Raw genomic sequence first — 23,409 nt, 5'->3', positions numbered from 1 at the left:
GAACTGAAGGGCTAACAGCTTCTAGCTTTTTATATCGTGTAGAACCCATGAAAAATACTGTATAATCTGGGCCCCTGGATTAATTTGTTTATTTCTATGGTAATCTATGGAATGTATACATTTTAACTACGCATTTTAATAGCAGGCAGCCGGGTAAAGCTGTAGAAACCAAGTTAAAAGCCCAAAGAACGTTTGTGCCTATTACAGAGGCGGAAAGTTTGATCACTACAAACTGACGTTATCTAAATAACACAAGCTTTCTCCTAAACCCATTACGAGGTATAAACTGAAGACATTTCGTTACATGGTACTCTTCTTACCTCTTACTTGCTAGCTGGCGTATTGTATATTGTCATTTAGATGAAACAGGAGATAGGAAGCAATTTTAGAGTTTGAATGATTTCTAGAATACTCTAAGAACTTTGTGAGCTATCTTACTCAAACACACGTGTACTATGGGGTGGCACGCAGGAGCTGTCTTATTCATCAACTTTATGGGATTTGGCTGAACTCTACCATCTTGGATTAAAATAAAAAGCTTTTAAGCTCAATGCTGCTCAGGATTAAAGAACAATAAAAACCAAACATAACTCTGGTCTCCATTCCCTAGATCCTATTTTTTGTGCCCTGAGCGTTTTAAAAGACCTCCAGGGAATTCTCTGGTGGTCCAGTGGTTAGGACTCTGCGCTCTCATCGTCCGGGGGCCGGGGGTTCAATCCCTGGTTAGGGAGCTACGATCCCACAAGCCGCGGGGCACAGTCGGAAAAATAAAAAACCCTCCAGCATTTTCCCCCGTTCTAAAGTTCTAGCATTCTTTGAGTAGAATTGTAAGTCTTATCACTGGTTGGGCCAAATTCAACTCTGTTTCTTTTTTTCTCGGTTCTTGCTTTTTTGTTTGTTTGTTTTTCGGCCATGCCAGGCGGGCATGTGGGATCTTAGTTCCCCCACCAGGGATCAAGCCCGCACCCCCTGCAGTGGAAGCGCAGAGTTTTAACCACTGGACTGCCAGGGAAGTCCCATCAACTCTTTTTCGTGGAATGGTAGAAGAGTGCAATAAAAATGAACTTGGTTAAAAAAACTTGGGGATGTTTTGGAGATGACTAAATAAAGACTAAATTTACATCTTCCCAGGGGTAATATTACAATCATTTAACTTAAGAGAAGGGATGATTTCCCCCCCAAAATGGCCAAAAAAATGTTTTCCAAATGATTGCAAATATTTGTTCTCTTTGAAGTGCTGGCAAATTTTGTATTGTGTCAAAGGGCCATGAGGAGTAAGACAGAAAAGTCCAGTGACTGATACTCTTTTTACAATTCAGTCATCCCTGGAGGTAAGGAAACCACCTGTGGGATGGTTCCTATTGCTCCTGCAGGGCTAAAATTTATAAAAGGGCTGGGCTGTGAGTGAGAAGCAGGATTCTGGAATGTGCGGTGACCTCCTTAAAGAGGTAACTTGAGGTGATTTGGGTTTTTGGAAGATGGAACATTTCTTTCCCCTTAAATTCAGAAATAGAGCCAACAGGTTTTGAATTAAGAATGCTCATGTGTGTGTGTGTCTGTGTGTGTGTCTGTCTGTGTATGTGTCTGTGTGTATCTCCATCCAGCAATCAGTTCCTGATATCCTGGCTCATGCTTACATGCAGTTGGGACCTTATAAATAAAGCAGAACCATTAATCATTTTTTTCACAGCTACCCAGTTCTGCATTGTCCAGACTAATTGAAAAGAGAGGGAGCCCATTCTAATCATAACTTAACACCAGCAAATTCAGTCCAGAGATAATCCCCAAATTCCACTTGAGCCATCTAGTCTACTTAAATGTGAGGTTGTGTTATTTTTACTAGAGCTGCTAACAAGTAGCACATTAACTGATTCTAATTCTACTTCCTCTACCCTTCTTTTCAAGGCAGGAAAGATGGGTACTCAGGGGTGCTGCAAAGTTCTCAGGGCTGGTAAGAAGAAGTGGGGGGCGGGGGAGGGGGAAGGGATAGTTTTAAGAGAAATGCCTAAAAAACTACCCACTGGAATGCCCCCTTCTCCATAATTATGAATTCTCTAGATCTATTTCTGGTCATTCTTTCCCTCTTCCCTGCCCAGGGAAGTGTGGAGCTCAGGGTGGACAGTCAAAATTGTTGGGGCCCTACTTTTGTGATATTATCCTCTTGGGGCCCAAGAGCCTCAAGAGGGGATCCTGGGGTGCCCAGGCCTCAGCCTTGTGGAGCCAGAAAACTGGGGCCTTAGACCTGGAGGAAGCTGATTGAAGGGATGGTCGTTCACAGCTTCGGTTCTGCCATCAAGTAGTTGTTAGGACCCTTCAATGTCCCCTATCTTTAAACTTTGAACAGCATCCTCGTCCTTACCAAACCTCTGCATTGGCTACCAGGAGGCTCAGACCTGTATTTAGCACGCCATGATAATTACTTTCTCCTCTTAGGCCTACCGAGGAGTTTAGCACAACGTATGGCACTCCTAGTTTTCAATAAATCATCATCCGCTTCCTGGCATCATAGTGGTTTCTAGCTTCCTCCTCTACTTAATGCTAATTATCTAGTCTAATATGCATTTAATTATCTAAGCCACCTCAAGCGCTTTTTACAAGGAGAAATACAGTGGAAGTAAAAACATACTTGAGTGACATGCACACATATGTGGACTAAGAAACATGTATAAGAATATTCATAGCAGCACTATTCCTATTAGCTCCAAATGAGGAACAACGCAAATGTCCATCAAGAGTAGAATGGATCAACATATGGGAGTATATTAATAAAATGGAATACTATTCAACAACAAAAACAAACTACTACTACATGCAAAAATATGGATGAATCTCTCCAATATAATGTTACACAAAAGAAGTTAAACGTAAAAGTACTTAATATATGATTCCATTCATGTAAATTTCAAAAATGGGCCAGACTAACTACAGTGATAGAAGTCAGGATAGGGTTACCCTTGGGCAGGGAGTAGTAACTGGGGGAGGGTACAGAGAGTCCTTCTAGGGTTCTGGCAATGTCTAGTTCTTGACCAGGATGCTAAATTACTTGCATGTGTTCACTTAGTGAAAATTCATCAAGTTTTCTACTTTCGGTTCGTGTGTTTTTCGCAATGTATATTATGTGTCAGTAAAAAGCTTACTTAAAAAATAAGTAAACAAAAGTCAAAAAAATTCTTCATAGAAAGATCTAGAAAAAAGGAAGTAAGGAGGCCTATGGCATGTGATTCTTCCTCTCTTTTTTTACCTTGGATTATCAGCGTTTTATTTCCTTTCAACATTTAAGACAGAGAGAGGACGAGCATCCTGTACCCACTTCACATCCAGGTTGCAGTGACAGGGAGGGGAGTTTTCTGGTAGAGGTTATTTTTCAGTAATTGTCCATTATGACCAATGGTCCTGAATGGTCCGTGTGGTTTGCTGGAGCTGGAAGGATCTATGGCACATAAAGTTTGCTTTGTGCTCACGTTCCTCATAAGAGGGGAGAGAGGAGGGACCACCGGCCAAAATGAGATTTAAACATCATCTATGGATTCCCCTTTTTTACCTCCCAACTCACATAACTGAACTGGTAGTAACATCTTTTTGCCACAAAATTGCTTGATTGGAGAGTCCTGTCTTGTTAATAAGGAAACCCCAAGCAGATTTTCTCTCTTTACTAATAAATCCGAAGTAAGGGTATGAACATGCAAAACTAGAAAGCTAAAAGCTGATGGTGATAACCGAAGGAAGAAAGATTAGCACAGAGATGAACTAACTAGAGAAATAGAAACACAATAGAGAAAAATCAACAAAACTGAAAGTTAATTCTTCAAAAAGATCAATAAGACTTGGACAAACTTTTTGGGTAGACTGACCCAGAAAAGAAAGAGAAGACTCAAATTACTAAAAGGAGAAATGAGAAATGGAAGAGGGTACATGACTACCAATCTTATAGAAATTATATGTGTGTGTGTACGTGAATACTATGAACAACTGTGCTCAGCAAATTAGGTAACTTAGATGAAATGGACAAATTTCTAGAAAGACACAAACTACCAAAACTGAAGAAATAGAAAATCTTAATAGCTCTGTAACAAGTAAAGGGAGTGGATTAGTAATCAAAAACATTCCCACAAAGAAAAGCCCACGACCAGATGGCTTCACTGGTGAATTCTACCAAACATTTAAAGAAGAATTAATAATAATTCTCCATAAACTCTTTCCAAAAATAGAAGAGGAAGGAATATTTCCCACTCATTCTACAAGGCTAGTATTATCCTCATACCAAAATTAGACAAAAACATCATGAGAAAAGAAAACTATAGATCAATTATTTTATGACTATTGATGCAAAAATCCTCAACAAAATACTAGTAAATCAAACTCAGTAATAAATAAGGATTATATACCTAGTGGGATTCACCTAGGAATGCAAGGTTGGCTTCATATCTGAAAATCAATTAATGTAATACATCACATCAATAGAATAAAGGACAAAAGCCAGATGATCATCTCAGTAGATACAGAAAAAGCATTTGACAAGTTCAAAACCTTTTCACAAAAAAATATACTCAACAAACTAGTAATAGAAGGGACTTTCCTCAACCTGATAAAGGACATCTATGAAAACCCACAGCTAACATCATGCTTAATAGTGAAAGACTGGATGTTTTCCCTTTCCTAAGATCAGGAATAAAACAAAGGTGTCCACTCTTGCCACATCTATTCAACATTGTACTGGAGGTTCTACCCAGGGCAATTAGGAAAGAAAATGAAATAAAAGCCATCTATGTTAGGAAGAAGTAAAACTATATTTGCAGATGACATGATCTTGTATATAGAAAATCCTAAAGAATCTAAAAAAAACTATTAGAACTAATAAACAAGCTCAGCAAGACTTCAGTATACAAGATCAATATAGAAAACCAATTTTACTTCTATATACTTGCAATGAACAGCCCCAAAATGAAATTAATAATAACAATTCCATTTGTGATAGTATCAAAAAGAATAGCACACACCAAAACATCCTTAAGAATAAGTTTAACAAAAGCAGGGCTTCCCTGGTGGCACAGTGGTTGAGAGTCCGCCTGCCGATGTAGGGGACACAGGTTCGTGCCCCGGTCCGGGAAGATCCCACATGCCAAGGAGCGGCTGGGCCCGTGAGCCATGGCCGGTGAGCCTGCGTGTCTGGAGCCTGTGCCCCGCAATGGGAGAGGCCATAACAGTGAGAGGCCCGTGTACCGCGAAAAAAAAAAAAAAAAGTGCAAACCTTATACCCTGAAAACTACAAATTGTTGCTGAAAAAAGTTAAAGAAAACCTAAATAAATGGAAAGATATCCCATGTTCATGGATCAGAAGACTTAATATTGTCAAGATGGCAATACTCCTCCAACTGAGCTACAGATTAAATGCAATTCCTACAAAATTCCAGTTGCCTTTTTTTTTTTTTTGCAGAAATAGACAAAATGATCCTAAAATTCATGTGAAAATACAAGTGTTTGGGGGATGGCGGGTGACAGCTAAGGGGTGCTAGGTTTATTTTGGGGGTAGTGAAAGTATTCTAAATTTGACTGTAGTGATGGGCTATGTGACTATATTAAAAGCTATATTAATGTGAATTGTACACTTTAAATGAATGAATTATATAGTATGTGAATTATATCTCAAGAAAACAGTTTAAAATAAACTGTAAATTATCAAATGTGTGTATTTGTGTGAAATGAAACTTGTGTCTCAGTAACCTGTCACATGGGAATCTTCCCTTTAACTAATAACTTCATTTAACTAGATCTGCATTTTGCCTCCATGATTCTCCTTGTTAAAAGAGTGACAGAGGCTGAGTGGTTTAGGAAGTAAGGGAGAAGTGGCCAGCACTGTGAGCTTCTCTGCCTTCAAGGGGTGAGGCCACACTGGAATCGCACCCAGAGAGACACAGGGCTTCATCCATGTGTCAAACTTGATTGGGGGAGGGAACAAGATTTAGATTCTTCAATATACCAGCACTTTGGCTATTAAGAAGCATCTGAAGCAGAAGAAAACTCTAGGATCTATTTTTAAGATTTAAATATCACCTAAAAAAGAACCCCAATCCTGCTGCTAAATAGTTAATAATGAGGGGTCAGCATTTTAAAAGTGAGAGTTTGAGAATTGCTAGAACAGATGTTCTATGAATCCAGATAAGTACTAAGGAGTAAACGCAGGGAAAAGTTAAGAAAATGCTCACGAGTCTGAATCCATATAAGAAATGCAAATTGAACAAGGTGAGGAGGGAGACAAATGCCAGGGTCAATTTAAGAGGATTAAGAGGCAGTTACCCTGAGAAATGCTGCCCCTTGTAAAATGCGGCATTGCGTTCAGAAGTCACACACGTAATAACTATCTAATCACCCCATGGCTGTCAGTGCTTTCTGGGGCCTCAGAAGCAGCAGCCTGCGGTCTTTCAGCCATTTTTCCAATTTGTAATGACTAAAGAAGGTTTCCGTATTTATTCTTACACGTTCCCCTTTGCTTCATGGAGAGGTTCTGAAAAGCCATCATGCCTTGTCCTTGTAGGAACAAAGACGGGAAGGAAAGCTTTGAGGGGAGGAATGAGTCAACCCCTGTTCCCGTCTCCCGGCCTTCTTGTGGTCTCTCTCCCTCCCACCTCCTCCTTCCCGGACCTGGGGAAATCCCAGGCTGAGACCGGAGTGTTTCCCTAGCCCATTTTCCTCAAAGGTGATCAAGTTCCCAATCCAAAACTTAAACCAATTAAAACATTCTAAAGAGACATCACCTTCCAATCACCTGTAAATTATCAAATTCGCCTTCTTCTTCCAGCTAATTCAGTTTAAAACAAGCTTTTAAACAAAAGGATCAAGGAATTGCTGAGGAAAAGTAAAGAAAAGTCAACTCTGGCTTACTAATAGCTTTGTCACTGACTGCTGTATGGTTCTGCGGTTCTTATAATAAACGAAATGAAAATCTCCAAGACCAACAGTGAAGGCTGAGAATGGCAGCCAAGCACTAGATGAGAGCATTTCCCTACTCAAAACGTCCCCACTCAGGCATGGATATTTGCTGAAATTATGAAGAGTAAAGAGCTATCTTTATTAAACTGGTAGAAAACCTACCCTTGAACTTCTATTCAATCCTTACATTTTCCTGAAGTTTCCCTCCCATCCCCTAACCTACAGATGAGGACACCAACTCCCATACTTCTCTCCTGAGTAGACACGGGCTTTCCGCGTGAGGGTGTAGGTTTTTGTGTTTGCTCCTTTCCGGAGAGGATCGTCCAGAGGTGACTGGCATGGTGGATTCTCCAGAGGGTTCCAGTAGCTCTGCTCACACATACCCCGCAACAAGATCTCCGCCAGCTGCCTGGCTATTGTCTGGGGACACAAAGGAGCAAAGGCACAGCCATGAATCTATTTTGTATCATTCATTCATTCATTCGCTCATTTAATAAATATGTTTTAGTCATCACTTTGTCATCACTGTTCCAAGACTCATAATTAAAAATGTCTATTCCTATGATGAAAATTATATCAGTTGATGACAAAAAAAGAAAAGAAAAAATGATACACTAAGATATTTGAAAGATTAAAAAAGAAATAAGTTTATGCCCTTCAAATGCTGCCCTGCCTCTGTTATACTCTGGAACACTAAACATGTTTTATACCGGAAACAACTGAAACTTTTAGTTAAGCTCTTTTCCAAAAGCTCTTATAAATAATAGGTGAACTGCAAATATTTTCATCACCTCCCAACCGAGGCCTGCCAAAGCCCGACCTTGGCAGAAAGCCAGTACTCAACCTAGATGATGTAATCCCTGAAAAAAAATCTCTTCGTTGATGATAAGATGATGTTCAGAGCAGATTTTTAGAATGTCTTCTTTCTTCAGAGTGCCAAGGGCAAGTCCTTCACAGTCCCACCCTGCGACTCAGTACCTGAGGCCCCGTGCTTACTGCATCCTGGCCCTTCAGCCCAAAGGTTCCCACTGGCCTTGAGCAAAGTGGAGAGCTGGCAAAGTGACTATGGCTACTGATCCAGAAGACCGTTTTTTTAAAGCTGGGTAGGGATCTCCTTTCTTACTGTGAAAACCCAGAAATATCCAGATCTTGTTCTTCTAAGTTAGGTGCAGATTACTATGTTTTTCCAAACTCTATAGCTCCACTGCCTAGAACAGCATCACGTAGATGTATGGGGGAGGGAGATGTGGCAGCTACTAAGAAGTACTTTGTTAACTGATGCATATCAGTTAACTTACCTCATAATCTTCCAGTGACAAAGAAGAGAAGTAAAAAAAAAAAAAAAAAATCCCTCCGAAAATAGAAGCGCTGCATCTCAGGGTGGTCCAGGCCCCTCACAATCAGCCAGAGGTGGCCAAAGACAACTTCAACCAGCAGGTTTTTCCACAAGGTTTTAGCATTCTTTGGAAGATGCAGACAAAGAATGCTGATCTTCCCTGACAATGAGCCTTTTTAAATAAATATTTTCCAGAAGAGAACTTTGCTAGGCTTTCATCCATGTGAAATCTCTTAAAACACCACAAGGAATCCTAAATGCAACCAAATCACTAGCTTAGTGGTTTCTGATAGCCACTGGGTAAAGGCGAATTTTCTTCATTATTCCAAAGTAAGACTCACTAGCTTTAAATGTCTATAAGAATGTGAAATTAAATGCACTCCTATCATCCCCAGCTGAGCCATCTGTAAAGATCTCATAAGAGCACAATTTTTAGGACCTAAACAGTTCCTGAACTGTTTTCTTAAACCTTCCATTACAGCCTCATCTTGATCTCACTGCAGTCATATAAGCTAATGACTTCTGCTGGAAGCGTCAACTAGCAAAAATAACCTCCACTCACTATAGCTGAGAAAAAAACGTTAAAGGAGAAAAATGAACAAAGAACTTCACTTTCTGGATGTATCTGCCATGGAGGGATTCTAAAGTTGTAAAAGTCTCTGCCCTCAAAACAGTTTGCTTGTCCACTGCTGGATAGCTCACGCTAGATCTCATTTTCCCTCAAGGTATTAACCTTCCGGAGAGATTTTTAAAATGAGGTTATGTGATTGCACATTTTAAAGGCATCACCTCGTCATGCATTACCGATTAGGAAGGATGTTGGCTGTGTTCACTGAAATCTCAAATGAAGTTCAGAAAAGGAGATTAAATATGAGAAATTATCAGCAAGATCACCAATATCTATGATACCTTTTATGTTTTATACTCCGGTTATATTTAGCTTGCGGTTTAAATGTCTAAACATTGTTGGTAGCTACCAAATACATTTCAAATACATTTAGAATTAAAGGAAGGAAAGGAGAGAAGCTGGTCTGGAAGAAGACTTGAACTTCTTTGTACAAACTGGGTCATTAAATGCACTTTTTTGTATGTGATTTTAAATTGCGATAAAATTCACATAACATAAAATTCACCATGTTAACCATTTTAAAGTGTACACTCCAATGGCATTTAGCACATTCACCATGTTGTACAACCATGACCACTCTAGTTCCAGAACATTCTTTACCCTAAAAGGAAACCCCATACCCTCTAAGAAGTCACTCTCCATTCTCCCTCCTTCCACCCCCCGGGAACAACTAATCTGCTTTCTGTCACTATAGGTTTGCCTCTTCTGGACATTTCACATAAATGGAATCATATAATATGTGGTCTTTTTGTGTCTGGCTTCTCTTACTTAGATTAATGTTTTCAAGGTTCATCCATGTGGTAGCATGAATCAGTACTTCATTCCTTTTTATAGCTGAATGATATTCCATTGTATGGCTAGACCACATTTTGTTTATTCAATCGTCAGTTGGTAGACATTTGGATTGTTTCCGTCTTTTGGCTATTGTCAATAATGCTGCTATGAAAATTCATATACAAGTTTTGATTTGAACACCTGCTGTCAATTATTTATCTAGAAATGGGGTTTCTGTGAATGTACTTTTAAATCCTTCTCTGCTATGGTCTCACACCAGAGTTTACAAAGCAACTTTTTCATCTCATAAGGATATCATAAATTTGTAATTATCAGCTAATCTAAAAAGAATCATACAGCAATTAAGGCTGATGGAAACACTGTCTTATAAGTGGCAATAGCTGGAGAAGTTTCCTGATGTCCACCGGAAACCAAGACACCGGTGTAGACTTCCCAGGAAATGCTTCTCAACTAGAGTGGGCAAAGACTCACTTGTGGAAACTAGAAAATACGGATTTTCAGGCCCTGCCGCAGACTGGCTCAGGTGGCATTTCTGAGGTCAGGTACAGGGATGTGTGTTTGCTCACAGTTCCCCAGATGGTTCTGCTGCACACCTCTCGTTAAGTACTCAAGGGATTAGAAACGGTTTAACTTAGGTCACTTGAGAACCATCAACCAAGACCAAAGGTGTACTTGCAACTCAAGTGTGACATTGAGTGGGAAGTGACTCCCCCCGCTTACATTAACACTAACCAGTCAGTTAACAGCTGAAAGTGCCCAGGGGCAGCTTTATCTACACTGGCTTTCTTTAGAAGCCTCTTCACTGGGCTTCTCAGAAAAAAGAAAAAAAAAAAAAAAAAGAAGAAGAAAACTGTCTTCCTTCCTAACATCTCTAGTCAGAATCCTACCTCACAGGATTTTTATAAGTTAAAACACATTGATTTGAAAATCATAAACCTCAGACAATAATGGAAGATATTCTCTAATTTTGATAAATAATATTGGAGTAAGCAGCAAGCAGATTCTCACAGTGCAGTGCATGCACTCAACCTTTTAACGAGGAAACACCCTTTATTTCCTTAACAAAATATATATTTTTTGAGAGTCTATAAGCAATTTTGAAAGACTGGCATTTTTAAAATTTTTATTTATTTATTTATTTATGGCTCCGTTGGGTCTTCGTTGCTTTGCACAGGCTTTCTCTAGTTGTAGCACACGGGGGCTACCCTTTGTTGCGGTGTGTGGGCTTCCCATTGCGGTGGCTTCTCTTGTTGCAGTGCACAGGCTCTAGGCATGCGGGCTTCAGTAGTTGTGGCTCGCGGGCTCTGGAGTGCAGGCTTGGTAGTTGTGGTGCACGGGCTTAGATGCTCCGCGGCATGTGGGATCCTCCTGGACCAGGGCTTGAACCCGTGCTCCTGCACTGGCAGGCAGATTCTTAACCCCTGAGTCACCAGGGAAGCCCAAAAGATTGACATTTTAAATGTGCTTTTAAAACAATTATAAGAACACTTGCCAATATAACCAGTTACTTTCATTGTGCTTCCAAATCTTAGAAGAAGCTATTCACGCTGACCAGTTCAGAAGTTTTATGGAATGTTGGGAGTAGGTCAGTTTGAGAGAAAAGATAGATGGCAATAATTTTTATCCATATATATATATTTTTTTTGCGGTATGCGGGCCTCTCACTGTTGTGGCCTCTCCCGTTGCGGAGCACAGGCTCCGGATGTGCAGGCTCAGCGGCCATGGCTCACGGGCCCAGCCGCCACGCGTCATGTGGGATCTTCCCGGACCGGGGCACGAACCCGTGTCCCCTGCATCGGCAGGCGGACTCTCAACCACTGCATCACCAGGGAAGCCCTATTCATATTTTTGCAGGTTTTTTCCCTTAAAGGACTGTGAAGATCAAAAATGTTTTGTTTGAACTTCTGAAGGCACCCATAAATCATATAATACATAAGTAGATATCGAAGACCAAGTGAGTTCTTGGTGCGGTGTGTGTGTGAAGTCGCCCGTCTTGTCTTACCTCCCATAATTCTAGGAAAGCCTATGGCTTAGCCATCTGGGTCAGTGAGTTGTATGTCCACATCCTTAGCATGAAGATACAGCCTCATTTCCCAGGACAGGAATCTCTTAGCCTTGCCCAACTGAACACTGTCCCACAGCATTTAAAGGACTCATGATAATGGGAGGACAACAGCATGGATGACGAGACCAAGGACACTGCGGTCTTAGGGGGGCTGCCACATCGGCTGGGGCCTGGGGCACTTCTTAGCTTCCATGAGCACCAGGCCTCACCCAAACACTTGATGACTCTGGCTCTGAAGGGTAAAGTGTGGAGGTATAATTAATGAGCCTCCCAGACAGGAAGGTGAAAGGTTTAAAAGGAAAGAGAGAGAACTCAAGTCAACAGGAGAGCCAAGCTGCTGATCAACCAGTCTATTTAACTAGCTTTTCTATTTCTGGGTTTTATGGTCAATATAGTTAGTCCAACAGCTAGGTTCTCCTCAGGATCTAATCTGCTTTGCTCTGTCTGGGTTTTGGTATGAATCATCAGCCTACAACTAACCCTTCACCGCACTGGCATCAGGAGGGTGTACCTTCTAACTGCTATACAGGATGCAGTTTTTATGTTTCAAGAGAGAGCATTACCGAGAAGCAACTGAAAAGATGCTCAACATCATTAGCCATCAGGGAGTGTAAATCAAAACCACAATGAGACAGCACTTCACACCCACTAGGATGGCTAGAACTAAAGAAAAAGATAATAAACACGTGTCGTTGAGGACATGGAAAAACTGGAACCCTCATAATTTCTGGTGAGAATGTAAAATGGTGCAACCGATTTGACAAATAGTTGGGCAATTCCTCCAAATGTTAAATGTAGAGTTACCATATGACCTAGCAATTCCACTCCTAGGTATATACTCAAGAAAAATGAACACATATATACACATAAAAACTTGCATGGGAATGTTTGTAGCAGCATTATTCATAAAAGCTGAAAAGTGGAAACAAAAAATGTCTATTGACTGATGACTGAATAAACAAAAATGTGGTCTATCCATACGATGGAATAGCATGCCGCCACGAAAAGGAATGCAAGGCGGACACGTGGCATAAGGTGCATGAACCTTGAAAACGCTATGCTAAGTAAAGGAAGCCAGTCACAAAAGAGACCACACACTGTATAATTCCATTTATATGAAACGTCCAGAAGAGGCACACCATAGAGACAGGAAGTAAATTAGTGGCTGTCAGAAGCTGGGGGAAGGGAAGAATGGGGATTGACTAGTAATGGGCATGGAGATTTTGGGGGAGTGATGAGAATGTTCTGAAATTAAATATTAGTTTCAATTCTAATTGAAACTGAACAATTCTGTGACTACTAAAATCTCATGACTTTGGGTGAACATATGATGTAATATATATGCTTCACTGAGATATAATTTATAACGTATGATGTCTATATTACATAGTGTGCTATGATGTATAATATATCGTTTGTAACACACGTATGAAAGAGAGAGAGGCTTGCAGTGCCTCGGGCCTCAGCCAAGTCATTAGTTACACTTACCATTCGCAGGTTCTGGGTGGTTCTCGTTTCCACTGCTCTGAGGATCTCTCTAAATCTCCCGACTCCTCGTGTCAAGTTCCTGTGTGCACACAGAATTTGACAGGGTTTCCGTCTGGCGTGTATTAATGTTAAATATTTTATACACATATTTCAATTCATTTTGCCTACATAAAAGCTGTTGGCGAGACTGTAAGCAATCATTCTGCACGTGCCTGTCCATCTTTGTTCAACTCTGAAAAGTTTGACCTAGGATCAATGGTCTTTTGAACTTCCACAACTCAATTTTCTCGAGAAAATAAATGTCGGAAGATCAGATCCGAGGCAAAAAAACAAAAGGCAAGATATCTTTCCAGAGTCTATCTTCTACCTCACAGTGGCTGAGGAGTTTTCCTGCTCTGCTGAGTGGTGCTGAAAACTCTATCTTTTCACCACAAGGTGGGTGGCAAAGGGGTACAGGAGTATCAACAAGGCACTGTGTGCGACGTGGGAAAGGCTTCTTGTGACCTGCAACCTTTACAGGCAAGACAAAGAGAAAAGGTATGAAAAATGAGGGGCTCCACCAAGCAACCACTCCGTGTCTTTGAGAACATACATCACTGCCCAGTAAACCCATCGGCCCCTCCTGCCCCCAGCGAGGCAGAGGGTCACAGCCCCTCCCACAGTTAGTGAGCGCTGGCTGGAGGCTGGCGCCACCTGACTGGGGCCAGCATACCTCATTTTGGTGCCCACACACCTCACAGAGACGTGCAGGGCGACACGTTTCATGAAGGGACAGTAATTTGTTAGTAAATCCCAGTCCATATGCCCAGACCCCACTCGCTGTCTGCCCCCTCTGAAGGCTGTGCCTGACCCATTCAGCTGGGAGCGTTTCCCAGCAGGTCCCTTTACATCGAGCACCGCCACCTCCTACGACAGAACCCCGTGATATTTATAACCTGCTCGTTAGAACACATCTCAGCTTTCCAAAAAAGCCACAGAGTGGGTCAGCCGGTGCGGACCTGTCAGCCAGCCTCTGCAGTCTGTGGCAGAAGCTCTAGGTATTCAGCTCTCTTCTTGGATGACATTTTGAATCACACAAAGGGATTAAAACAAACTGAAGGTGAGTTCTGTATGCTATGAGCACTCACAAGGGCTATTAATTCGTGTCTTATACCTAACGTGACATCCCGGGACGCTGATTCACAAGAACAGCCCCAGAACTTGAAGGTAATGGTTTATTGGCACAGATACGTCAATACTCCCATATCCCTCTCACCCACACATATCAGATGATACCAGATCAGAAGCTTTACGGTGGCATGAAAAGAGAGGCTTGCGCTTGGCAGTCCAGGCAGCACTAAAGGAGACGTGAATAAAAATTAGGTAACAGGCCCTGGGACACGCAATCTACACTGCTGCTTTCCCCTTCATTTGCTTTTATGGGATCTGTGTTCACAGGCACCAGAGTACACTTGCTTTGGACTGAAGCTCGGTTCTGTTAAGTAACATGGTGGGGACAAAACAGCCACAGCTGACAAAGGGGATGGGCGGGGCAGAGCAGTCTCTTTTTATTCCAGAATCGCAGATTAAGCTCCTACTATGTACAAAAAGAATGGCGTTTTGAACTGTGTGAAATAAGGTGGGACTGGGACAACATAGTTGGAGACCCAGGTTTAAAGGGCTGTTTTAGCGGGGTGGAAATTAAGCCTTGAGTAGGCAGTATCAAATCTATATGTTATAAGTCAGGGAAGGCTATCAGATGGGAATTGGCCATTTGGAATGTCTCCCAGGCCCTCTTTGCAGAGTGAGATACCTATCCAGTTACGCAAGCACAGAATCGTCTAGCTATAAGTGATCTGACACAACCTAGTCCACTGGGACACAGAAGAGAAACGGCTTGCTCAGACCTCCACACCCAGTGAGAGGGAGAGCTGGGACCTTTCGACCCAACCTCTCACCTTCCTGACAAAAGAAATGTGAGCCCTCAAACTGAAGTGCAGCTCTAGAAGAAAGAACAAAATATGCCTACGAGAAAGGTCTATGTTTTACATCATTAACATGAAAATTAATATATATACATAATACAAATCGGATGCGCTCCAGTGCTCCCAGCTAATGAGATTCTCCTAGGAACTGGTTCAAAACTGGAAAGAAAATCTGCTGGCCCAGGTGAAGCAGCCTGGTGTCCAAGGGTGAGGCCTCAGCTGCCCTAAATGAGAACCGACGGGTAGAGAAATTCAATTCCCTTCTGAGGCCGAGGTGTGGTTTCTCCCGTGCAGGACCGAGGCCCTCTGGTGGCGACTGCAGGAAGTCCCCGTGACCAAGAGGACGCCGCACAGGAGGCCAAACCGGTAGCAGCTGAGGGCGTATTCCTGACGCATTGACACTGCCTTTGAGGCAAATTCAAGTTTTTCTCAAACTGCTTCCAGTTTACTTCTGGGAAGAGCTTAGGATTCAGAACCAAATTTTTCCTGAAGCTGGGAGGAATCCTGCTTGTCAACACCAGATCTGCAGTAACCGCAGAATGTCTCAGAAGGCCTCCGGCTGTGCTGGTCAAACGGCACCGTCAGGACAACCATGAGGCTGCCTGTCCACCCACAGGGCAGGAGGGAGGGGGACCGGAGGGGAGAGATCACCCAGCTTAAGTATCAGAAAAGGAAATAAATATTCTAAGCGCAAAGACATACAATTCTCAGCAACTCTTATACCATTCATACATGTTTTTAGTCACATAATTTTATTCAAGCAATCACTTCCACTGTTGCCATGACAGCAGAAAAAAAAATTTTTAAGCTAGATGGAAAATCATGATAGAAAGGAACAAAAAAAGGAATTAACTTGCAAGAATTCCATTCTAAAGGCTATGAAACACCCCAATTTGAGGGAAATAAACAAGACGCATGATTGTTTTCATGTCTCTAAACTCTTAGTTTATTCTTAAAATGTGGAGACCCATGAACTACCTGGAATGAACCGCTGCTTAAAAACTCCACTCCAAAATGAACAGAAGAGAGACGAGGAATTTCCCGCATTTTGAGGGTTTCCACAGACCCTCGACATGAGGTCATTTGTTCCATTTCAACACCTTTGACTGAGAGAGTGCAATGATGTCAAAATCCATTATGGTAAACTATTCTTAAAAGGAAGGTTCTGGCCAGCATTCGAGCAGCAGGCACTGGCAAGCTGTCAGAACTTGGGGTTCAGCTCCTGCACCTCGCTTCCTGAGCTGGGTGCGCTTCCCTCCACGTGGAACGGTTCCCAACAGCTAAGCTCTCACCACGGAGAAAGGGCCTGCAAGTCCCTCGAGCACCAGCTGGGTGTTCAGCCCGACAGGCAGGCGAAAACTGCCAACATCACCGACAGTCCCCAGCCCAGCAGGGAGAGCCCAGGCCAGCGTCCTCAGCCTAGCTCTCGTGCAAACCCAGGCAAAGGAAAGCCCATCCACGGTTCACGGGGACACGTTCTAATCCCCTCCTTGACCTACTTCCGTTTTTTCTTCTCTCCTCCCTTTTCCATCAGGTTTCATCCTCCTCCCCCTGAGCCTCCTCCTTCCAGGTCTTGTGTGCTGGTCCTCAGGTCACTGCAGAAGCATGACTTCCTGAGGACACCCAGGGAGGGCACTGACTGGCCAGCGCTCGGCCTCCCTCTTGACCCTTTGGGCCCTGAAAGCAGCACTTCTGAAGGCTGGTCTCTGAAATGTACATTCTGACATACAAACCTACAATCGAACCAAGGGGGAAACGTACACGGGAGGGAAGCCAGAGTTCCAAAATCCCAATCCAAACGGAAAACTGAGGCTGGGAGAAACTCGGAGACCGGAGAACTATTTCACCTGGTGATGGGCAGCTATTTCAACTGCAAGCTCAATAGATTTTTTTTTACATTTTTTATGTTCACTTCTTGGGAGCAGGGTGGGAAAATACAATTCTTCCCTTAACTTGTCCTTCCATATTCTCTTCTAACCTCAGAGTTTGGCCCTGGCCACCAATGCAAATTCAATCTCAACTGTCATTGTCATCGCAAACTCAAAGTTCTGATGTGAATAAAATACTGGATGTCAAATTCCTGGGTAACAAGGGAAAGGTACCACTGCCAGCGTAGGTTCAGTATTTTTTCTCCTTCTCTGTGGTGGAGAACTTTATAACTAAAGATCAATTTTAGAACAAGTCAACACAGTAGATCTCTTAGAGCTAAGAAATCGTTCGGCTTTTTCCATGTTCTTTCATACCAACTGGCGCTTCTGAATCTCTTAAGCAGTAGGTTATTTCAATAATTACTGAGCACTGTTACGTATCGGGTTCCAGGCTCATCCCTGAGGATACACTGGTGGACACGGGACAGCACCAGGAAGCTTGATGGCTTCACATCCCCCGTAAGAACCTAAGCGCCTTGAGGACCAAGATCTTTGTTTTGCTCACTGCCGTATCCCAAGCCCCTCAAACAGAGCTGGCATCCAGAAAGTGCTCAATAAATATGTGTTGAATGAATGAAATTCAGAACTACCATGAGCTGAGTGAACCACGACCCCGAGGGGATGCACTTTCTACCTGTTTCTTACCCCCTTCGTTCTCACTGCACATGGACTGGCAGGCAGCACAGCAAGCTCCCTTTAAACAGAATACGTCTCATACATCCTCAGTCGTGTTTGTAGCATGGGTGCCTGGGAGAGCAGGGACACGCCTGTAGCAAGCAACGTACCCAGGCATGCCCAGCCTGCCAGCTTCTAGAGGGTTGTGTGGATAATGAGGATTTCGAGACTTTTGAAAAAACCTTTCAGACAGTTCAGGGAAACCTTGCTGCCCAGGTGCCTTTCCACATGCTCCTCTCTCTCTTTAAAGAGTCCTAAGTCATCCTTCAAGACCCAGGTCAAAGGTCACCTTTGAGAACCTTTTGTGAGCTTCCCCAGGAAGACACGACACTGCCTCCTGGTGTTGCCAACAAGTTTGTACATTTTTTTTTTAATTTTTGGCTGCGTTGGGTCTTCGTTGCTGCACGTGGGCTTTCTCTAGTTGGGGCAGGAGGGTGCTACTCTTCGTTGCGGTGCGGTGGCTTCTCTTGTTGCGGAGCATGGGCTCTAGGTGCACGGGCTTCAGTAGCTGTGGCACGTGGGCTCAGTAGTTGTGGCACGCTGGTTCAGTAGTTGTGGCACACTGGCTCAGTAGTCGTGGCTTGCGGCCTCTAGAGCGCGGGCTCAGTAGTTGTGGCGCACGGGCTTAGTTGCTCTGCGGCATGTGGCATCTTCCCGGACCAGGGCTCAAACCTGTGTCCTCTGCACTGGCAGGTGGATTCTCAACCACTGCGCCACCAGGGAAGTCCAAGTTTGTACCTATTTTGAGTGTAGACAGCACTAAACCTGTGCTTTTCCTTTGTATTTATGTCTGCAGTCATCTTGAGAGCACAGGCCCTCTCGTACTCACCTCTTCTTGTCCTAAGTGCCTCACAGAGCCAACCAGGTACCCAGTGACCCTCAGCAAGCTTTTTTTGGGGGTGAGGGCAATCTTACATTCTGAAATCCCCTTCCCCATCTCCTGGCTGAAAAGCATGTTTGTGATCACAAAGAGGACAACTGAAGAGATCCTTCTCATACCAGGAGATCCACCCTGTCAGTGTCTGGACACTGTCAGCACTTACAACCCTAGAAAAACACAAAGGGATACCATGTATCCCTAGGTCAATTTCTCTTCGTTCTCAGGCTTGGGAATTGCTTCTCCTTCATTTATACCACCCTTAGTATCATCTATGTGGAAAGAGTCTGGAATCGAAACCAGAACTCCAGATCCGGAAAGTGGGAGAAGAAAAAGACATCCTTCACAGTACGGAAGGCCACTTCTGGCCGGCTGTCAGGGAGCTGTTTTTCCCAGAATGGATTCCAGCTTCTCCCTCCGTGCACACTCTTTGCCTCAGATCCAGTGACATGCATTTGCGAAGACAGATGGCTTGCTGTAGTCAAGGGCCAGGGATCAAACCCACAACCTTGGCCTCATTAGCAAAGGACTCTCTCTGATCACTGGAGCGAGCCAGCTGCAACCTAGATATAGCAATGGAGGGCGTGACAACCGTGCACGCCGGGACCTGAACAAGCGGGCGAAGCTTCCGTAAGTCTCATTTCAAACCTAATGAGAGTCATACTAGGCTTAACAACATTTTTTGGACCACCCTGGCAACGAGGGCTTCCTCGTGACAAAAGCAGAGCAAACCAGGCATCCTAGTCAGCTGGCCAGGCAGCCACAGCACAGGGAGCAGCTGGGTCCCGGCAGCAGAGACACAGGTGGACGAGGCACAGGGAGCCCTGCGGGGCCCGGCCTGCTCACGCCTGTGACACGTGACAGCCAGACAAACTGTCCTGCCTATGATGTATGCCAGCCGGACAAACTGCCGTAGGGGCTCAGACGGAAGGACTACGCACCCTCCTACCCATTCTCTCCCCTCATCCCGACCCCGAGGCTCTGGGGAAACACGGGATACGGAAAGGCCTGCTCCTCTCCCATCCTCCTTCCTTTCAACCTTTGGAAATGAGTCAAAGGATATCAATCCTCATTCAAACAATACACAGCGGGTGTCCACTGCGTACGAGGAGAGGACCCCGGGGACGCAATGCTGGGCTTGCCAACAAACGTGCTTCCTCCCGCAGACCTGGATCGTAACGAGGCTCAACTTGACCTGAGAAGCCTCACAGTACCTAACGCAGAGCTGGACTCCTCAATCTGACAGCACTTTAAACAAACAAACCAGAGCGCGTCTAACACACGAGGCTCGTTCTTCAGCGCACCCACCTGGAAATCCATGTACTCATCTAATCTACGTCCTCAAACTGAGGCAAAATAGAACGCGGACTCTGGAGTCAGTCTGGGCTCAGACCCAAGCTCTTCCACTTAACTAGTTGTTGACCTTGGGCAAGTGCTTGCCTCGGTTTCCTCATCTGTAAAATGGTGAGAACAAATGTACCCACCTCACAGACTGGCTGTAGGAATTAAATGAGTTCATACCTGGAGTAAGTGCTTTTTAAGCACTCACCATGATTATCACTATTATCCTCCAAACTCTGCCATTGATCAAAACGGTTTTGGAATTCTGGAATCTACCTTCCAGTCAATGCACAGACATGAAAGTCTGTTTTACTTCTTTGGAGTCATTTAATTTTGAAGAAAAAAAAAAGATATTCCCCAGTTTGATTCATTCATTCACTCTGCTATTTACTGAAAGCCTACCATGCTCACAATGACAAAAGACACGACTGATGTCAGGTGGAAGAGTGAAAAGCTCTTTCCTGGGGCCCTGTGGTCACTCTTGCAGGAAAGGATGGTGACGTTGCCTAGGAGTGCTGGTGCCCACGGGGAGGAGCAGACAGTCCCCGCCAAAGGCCACCGGGCGAGGGTCAGAGCCCAACAACACAGATGAGGCAGAGGAGGCAAGGCTGTTAGCAGTTGAGTCCTTCTTGTTCTGGCTCAGCTAATACAGGTCTGCTCTGGATCAATCTGAGGTTGCTCTGAATCAATCAACAGGGGCCAGTCCAAACTCAAAAATGTGAGCTTGGGTGGCTGAGCCACTAGAGGTAGTTTAGTGGCTCAAAGTAGTGGTCCAGGAGGTTTAGCCACTAAAGTTCTAGGAGAGCCTGATACAAAGCTGACAAGAGCAAAGCTCAGCACCGACATCGTTCACTTCTACAGAGAGAAGTGTTTGCTCGAGACCAGCCCGAGGTGGGAGACACACACACATGTAGCATGAGGAGTGCAAGAGAGGCCAGGGCTCCACGGCCTGCCTCCAAGAAGGGACATAGCTTATCACGTGGAACCCTGATACGCACCAGGCCAATCTAATACTCATTTAAAATGTCAGTAATGAAGCAGAAGGAAAACCATCTAGGAGGTAGAACTGGTCTGCTAACAATATGGCTTCAAACATTCATGAATTCTAAGCAGCAGGGTCACATAGTTAGAAGGACTTCTGACCATCCTGTTCATCCAGTCACTTGGGCTGTGGAGAGGGACATCGGGGGGGGGGGCAGTCCTTCCAGATGGACCACAGTACTTAAGCTGAAGGTTCAATACAAGGATAAGAGGACAGTGCTCACTTCCATTCCAATAGCAGGAAACAGAACTGCATTTCCAAAACAACCTCTGGGGACAATATTTCAAAAGCTATGACAAGTGAGAAAAAATCCAAGGGACTCAGTTTAAAAATAACATATATAGGACTTTAGGGACTTCCCTGGTGGCGCAGTGCTTAAGAATCCGCCTGCCAATGCAGGGGACACGGGTTCAAGCCAGGAAGATCCCACATGCCGTGGAGCAGGTAAGCTGTGCATCACAACTACCGAGCCTGCGCTCTAGAGCCCGAGAGCCACAATTACTGAGCCCGTGTGCCTAGAGCCCGTGCTCCATAACAAGAGAAGCCACCGCAGTGAGAAGCCTGCGCACCGTGATGAAGAGTAGTCCCCAATCGCCACAACTAGAGAAAGCCTGCACTCAGCAACGAAGACCCGACGCAGCCAAAAATAAAATAATAAAATTAAAAAAATATATATATATAGGACTTTAAATGTCCAGGAGTCACGGGTCCAAATGCCTTCAGGAGCCAAGCAGGCAAGAGATGGGGATGAGGAGAGCTGAGCGGGGACGGGGAATGGCAGCAACTCTGAAGGCGGCGCTCAGGCCAGGTCAGCCCGAGGGTCCCATTCAAAACCAGACCAGGCACCCTTGGAGGGGAAAGGAGGACCTTGGTCATGAAGCAGGCACATAAAAGCCTCCGGGAATTTTCTCGGGGAAAACAAAGCAGTATTGCCCAGTTTGAGGCAGCAAACAGGTTCTTGTGAGTCAGGCTGGGAAAGATTAGTAAGTTGGGGATAGAAAAGAAGGAGAGGGCAAAGGTTGAGAGTGATCATGAGACGAGGAACAGAGACTGGAACGTGAGACATCTGGAAACAAGGAGAAGGGAAACAGTACCCGGCGCTGGGCCTCCACGGGAGGGGTAAGAGCCCGGGCAACAGGCTTCACCTTGCTGTACCTGCCTCCCCACCTGTAAAATGGGACTAATACCTGCTCCTGAGGCCTGGATAAGATGACGCCTGTAAAGTCGCTGGCCCAGCGCTCAAAATCATGTAATCCTCCCATTCCCCACCTTCCCCTAACCCTCGCACCACCCACCACCTGGTCCTCTGTTCCACACATAAACTGTTATCGGGTAAAAGCCAAAGACAGACACTGGTACGCTTGCGTACCTCTGGTTTACCAGAAGATACTGCAACATCACAACTGGTTTCCATCATATACTATGGTCAAAATTTTGTTCTCAACTGACAGGTATTTAGCATCTTCTGTAGTTTTATACACGAAGAAACAAAGGTTCAGAGAAATTATGTAACGTGCCCGTGATCATCACACAGCCCACAGACAGAAGAGCTGGTATTTGAACCCAGGCCCAGTCTGACTCCAGTGCCCAGAAAAGTTGATGATCCCTGTCATGCAGAAGCCTGCAAAGAGTCTGGAAACTGTGACTAACTCCCATGACACAAAAGCAAAAGCACGACAGGGCAGAAGAGAAGCAAGGAAGGCTGGGAACAGCGAGGGCCAGGCCAAATTCCTACTGGGACACACTTGGCTCTGAAGAAGGGCTGTGATTCATGGCCCCTGCCAGTGGCGGCAGACAACAAAGGGACAGCAGAGCATTTCTGCCGCGTGGGCTAACCTTCACGGCAGAAAGAGAACTCTGAAGTGGACCAGGATGGACAAGGAAACTAACATTGACAAAATGATGATAATATAAAAATGGGTCGGTCCACAATTCGTTAGGACAAGCTTCTACATCAGATGCTTTCATCATACGCCTCACAGAGTGGCCCTTCCCAGTCAGAATTCACATCCAATCACTCAGATGGTGAGCTCAACTGTACCTTTGCACCATCTATAGAAAAAAAGCTTCATTCAGCACATGAGCAGGGCAAACATGATCTGTGGGGAGAATATTGAATTTGCTCAGCAGAATAAGCTATTTTCAAGCCCTTCTAAGCCATCCAGAAGAGCGGACATTTACTAATAGACCCCTGACAAGATAATTACAAATGAGTCCTCTCTCTCATCAAGAAAGCCTCCCTAAGACTTTCGGCTGCTGGGAACTTCCCTGGTGGTGCAGTGGTTGGGACTCCACGTTCCCGGTGCAAGGGGCCTGGGTTTGATCCCTGGTCAGGGAACCCGT

At 44.3% G+C, this 23,409-nt stretch overlaps 1 protein-coding gene across 4 annotated transcripts in view; it reads right to left on the bottom strand.

Annotated features, from left to right (window-relative positions):
• Positions 1-23,409, bottom strand: part of TTC7B (tetratricopeptide repeat domain 7B) — a 216,538-nt gene that overhangs the window by 120,219 nt on the left and 72,910 nt on the right. For all 4 annotated transcript variants that reach the window (XM_024736251.1, XM_024736254.1, XM_024736253.1 and 1 more), the window contains 2 exons: positions 13,240-13,318; positions 7,175-7,347 (listed from right to left, as the gene is read on the bottom strand). In XM_024736251.1, coding sequence (XP_024592019.1) covers positions 7,175-7,347; positions 13,240-13,318 — 252 coding nt within the window. The remainder of the gene's footprint in view (positions 1-7,174; positions 7,348-13,239; positions 13,319-23,409) is intronic.

The sequence above is a fragment of the Neophocaena asiaeorientalis genome, unplaced genomic scaffold (genome assembly GCF_003031525.2).
Source record: "Neophocaena asiaeorientalis asiaeorientalis breed wild unplaced genomic scaffold, Neophocaena_asiaeorientalis_V1.1 scaffold152, whole genome shotgun sequence".
In the NCBI taxonomy this organism is placed as follows: domain Eukaryota; kingdom Metazoa; phylum Chordata; class Mammalia; order Artiodactyla; family Phocoenidae; genus Neophocaena; species Neophocaena asiaeorientalis.
Note: the sequence above shows the minus strand (reverse complement) of the source record. Positions and strands in the feature narration are given on the sequence as shown.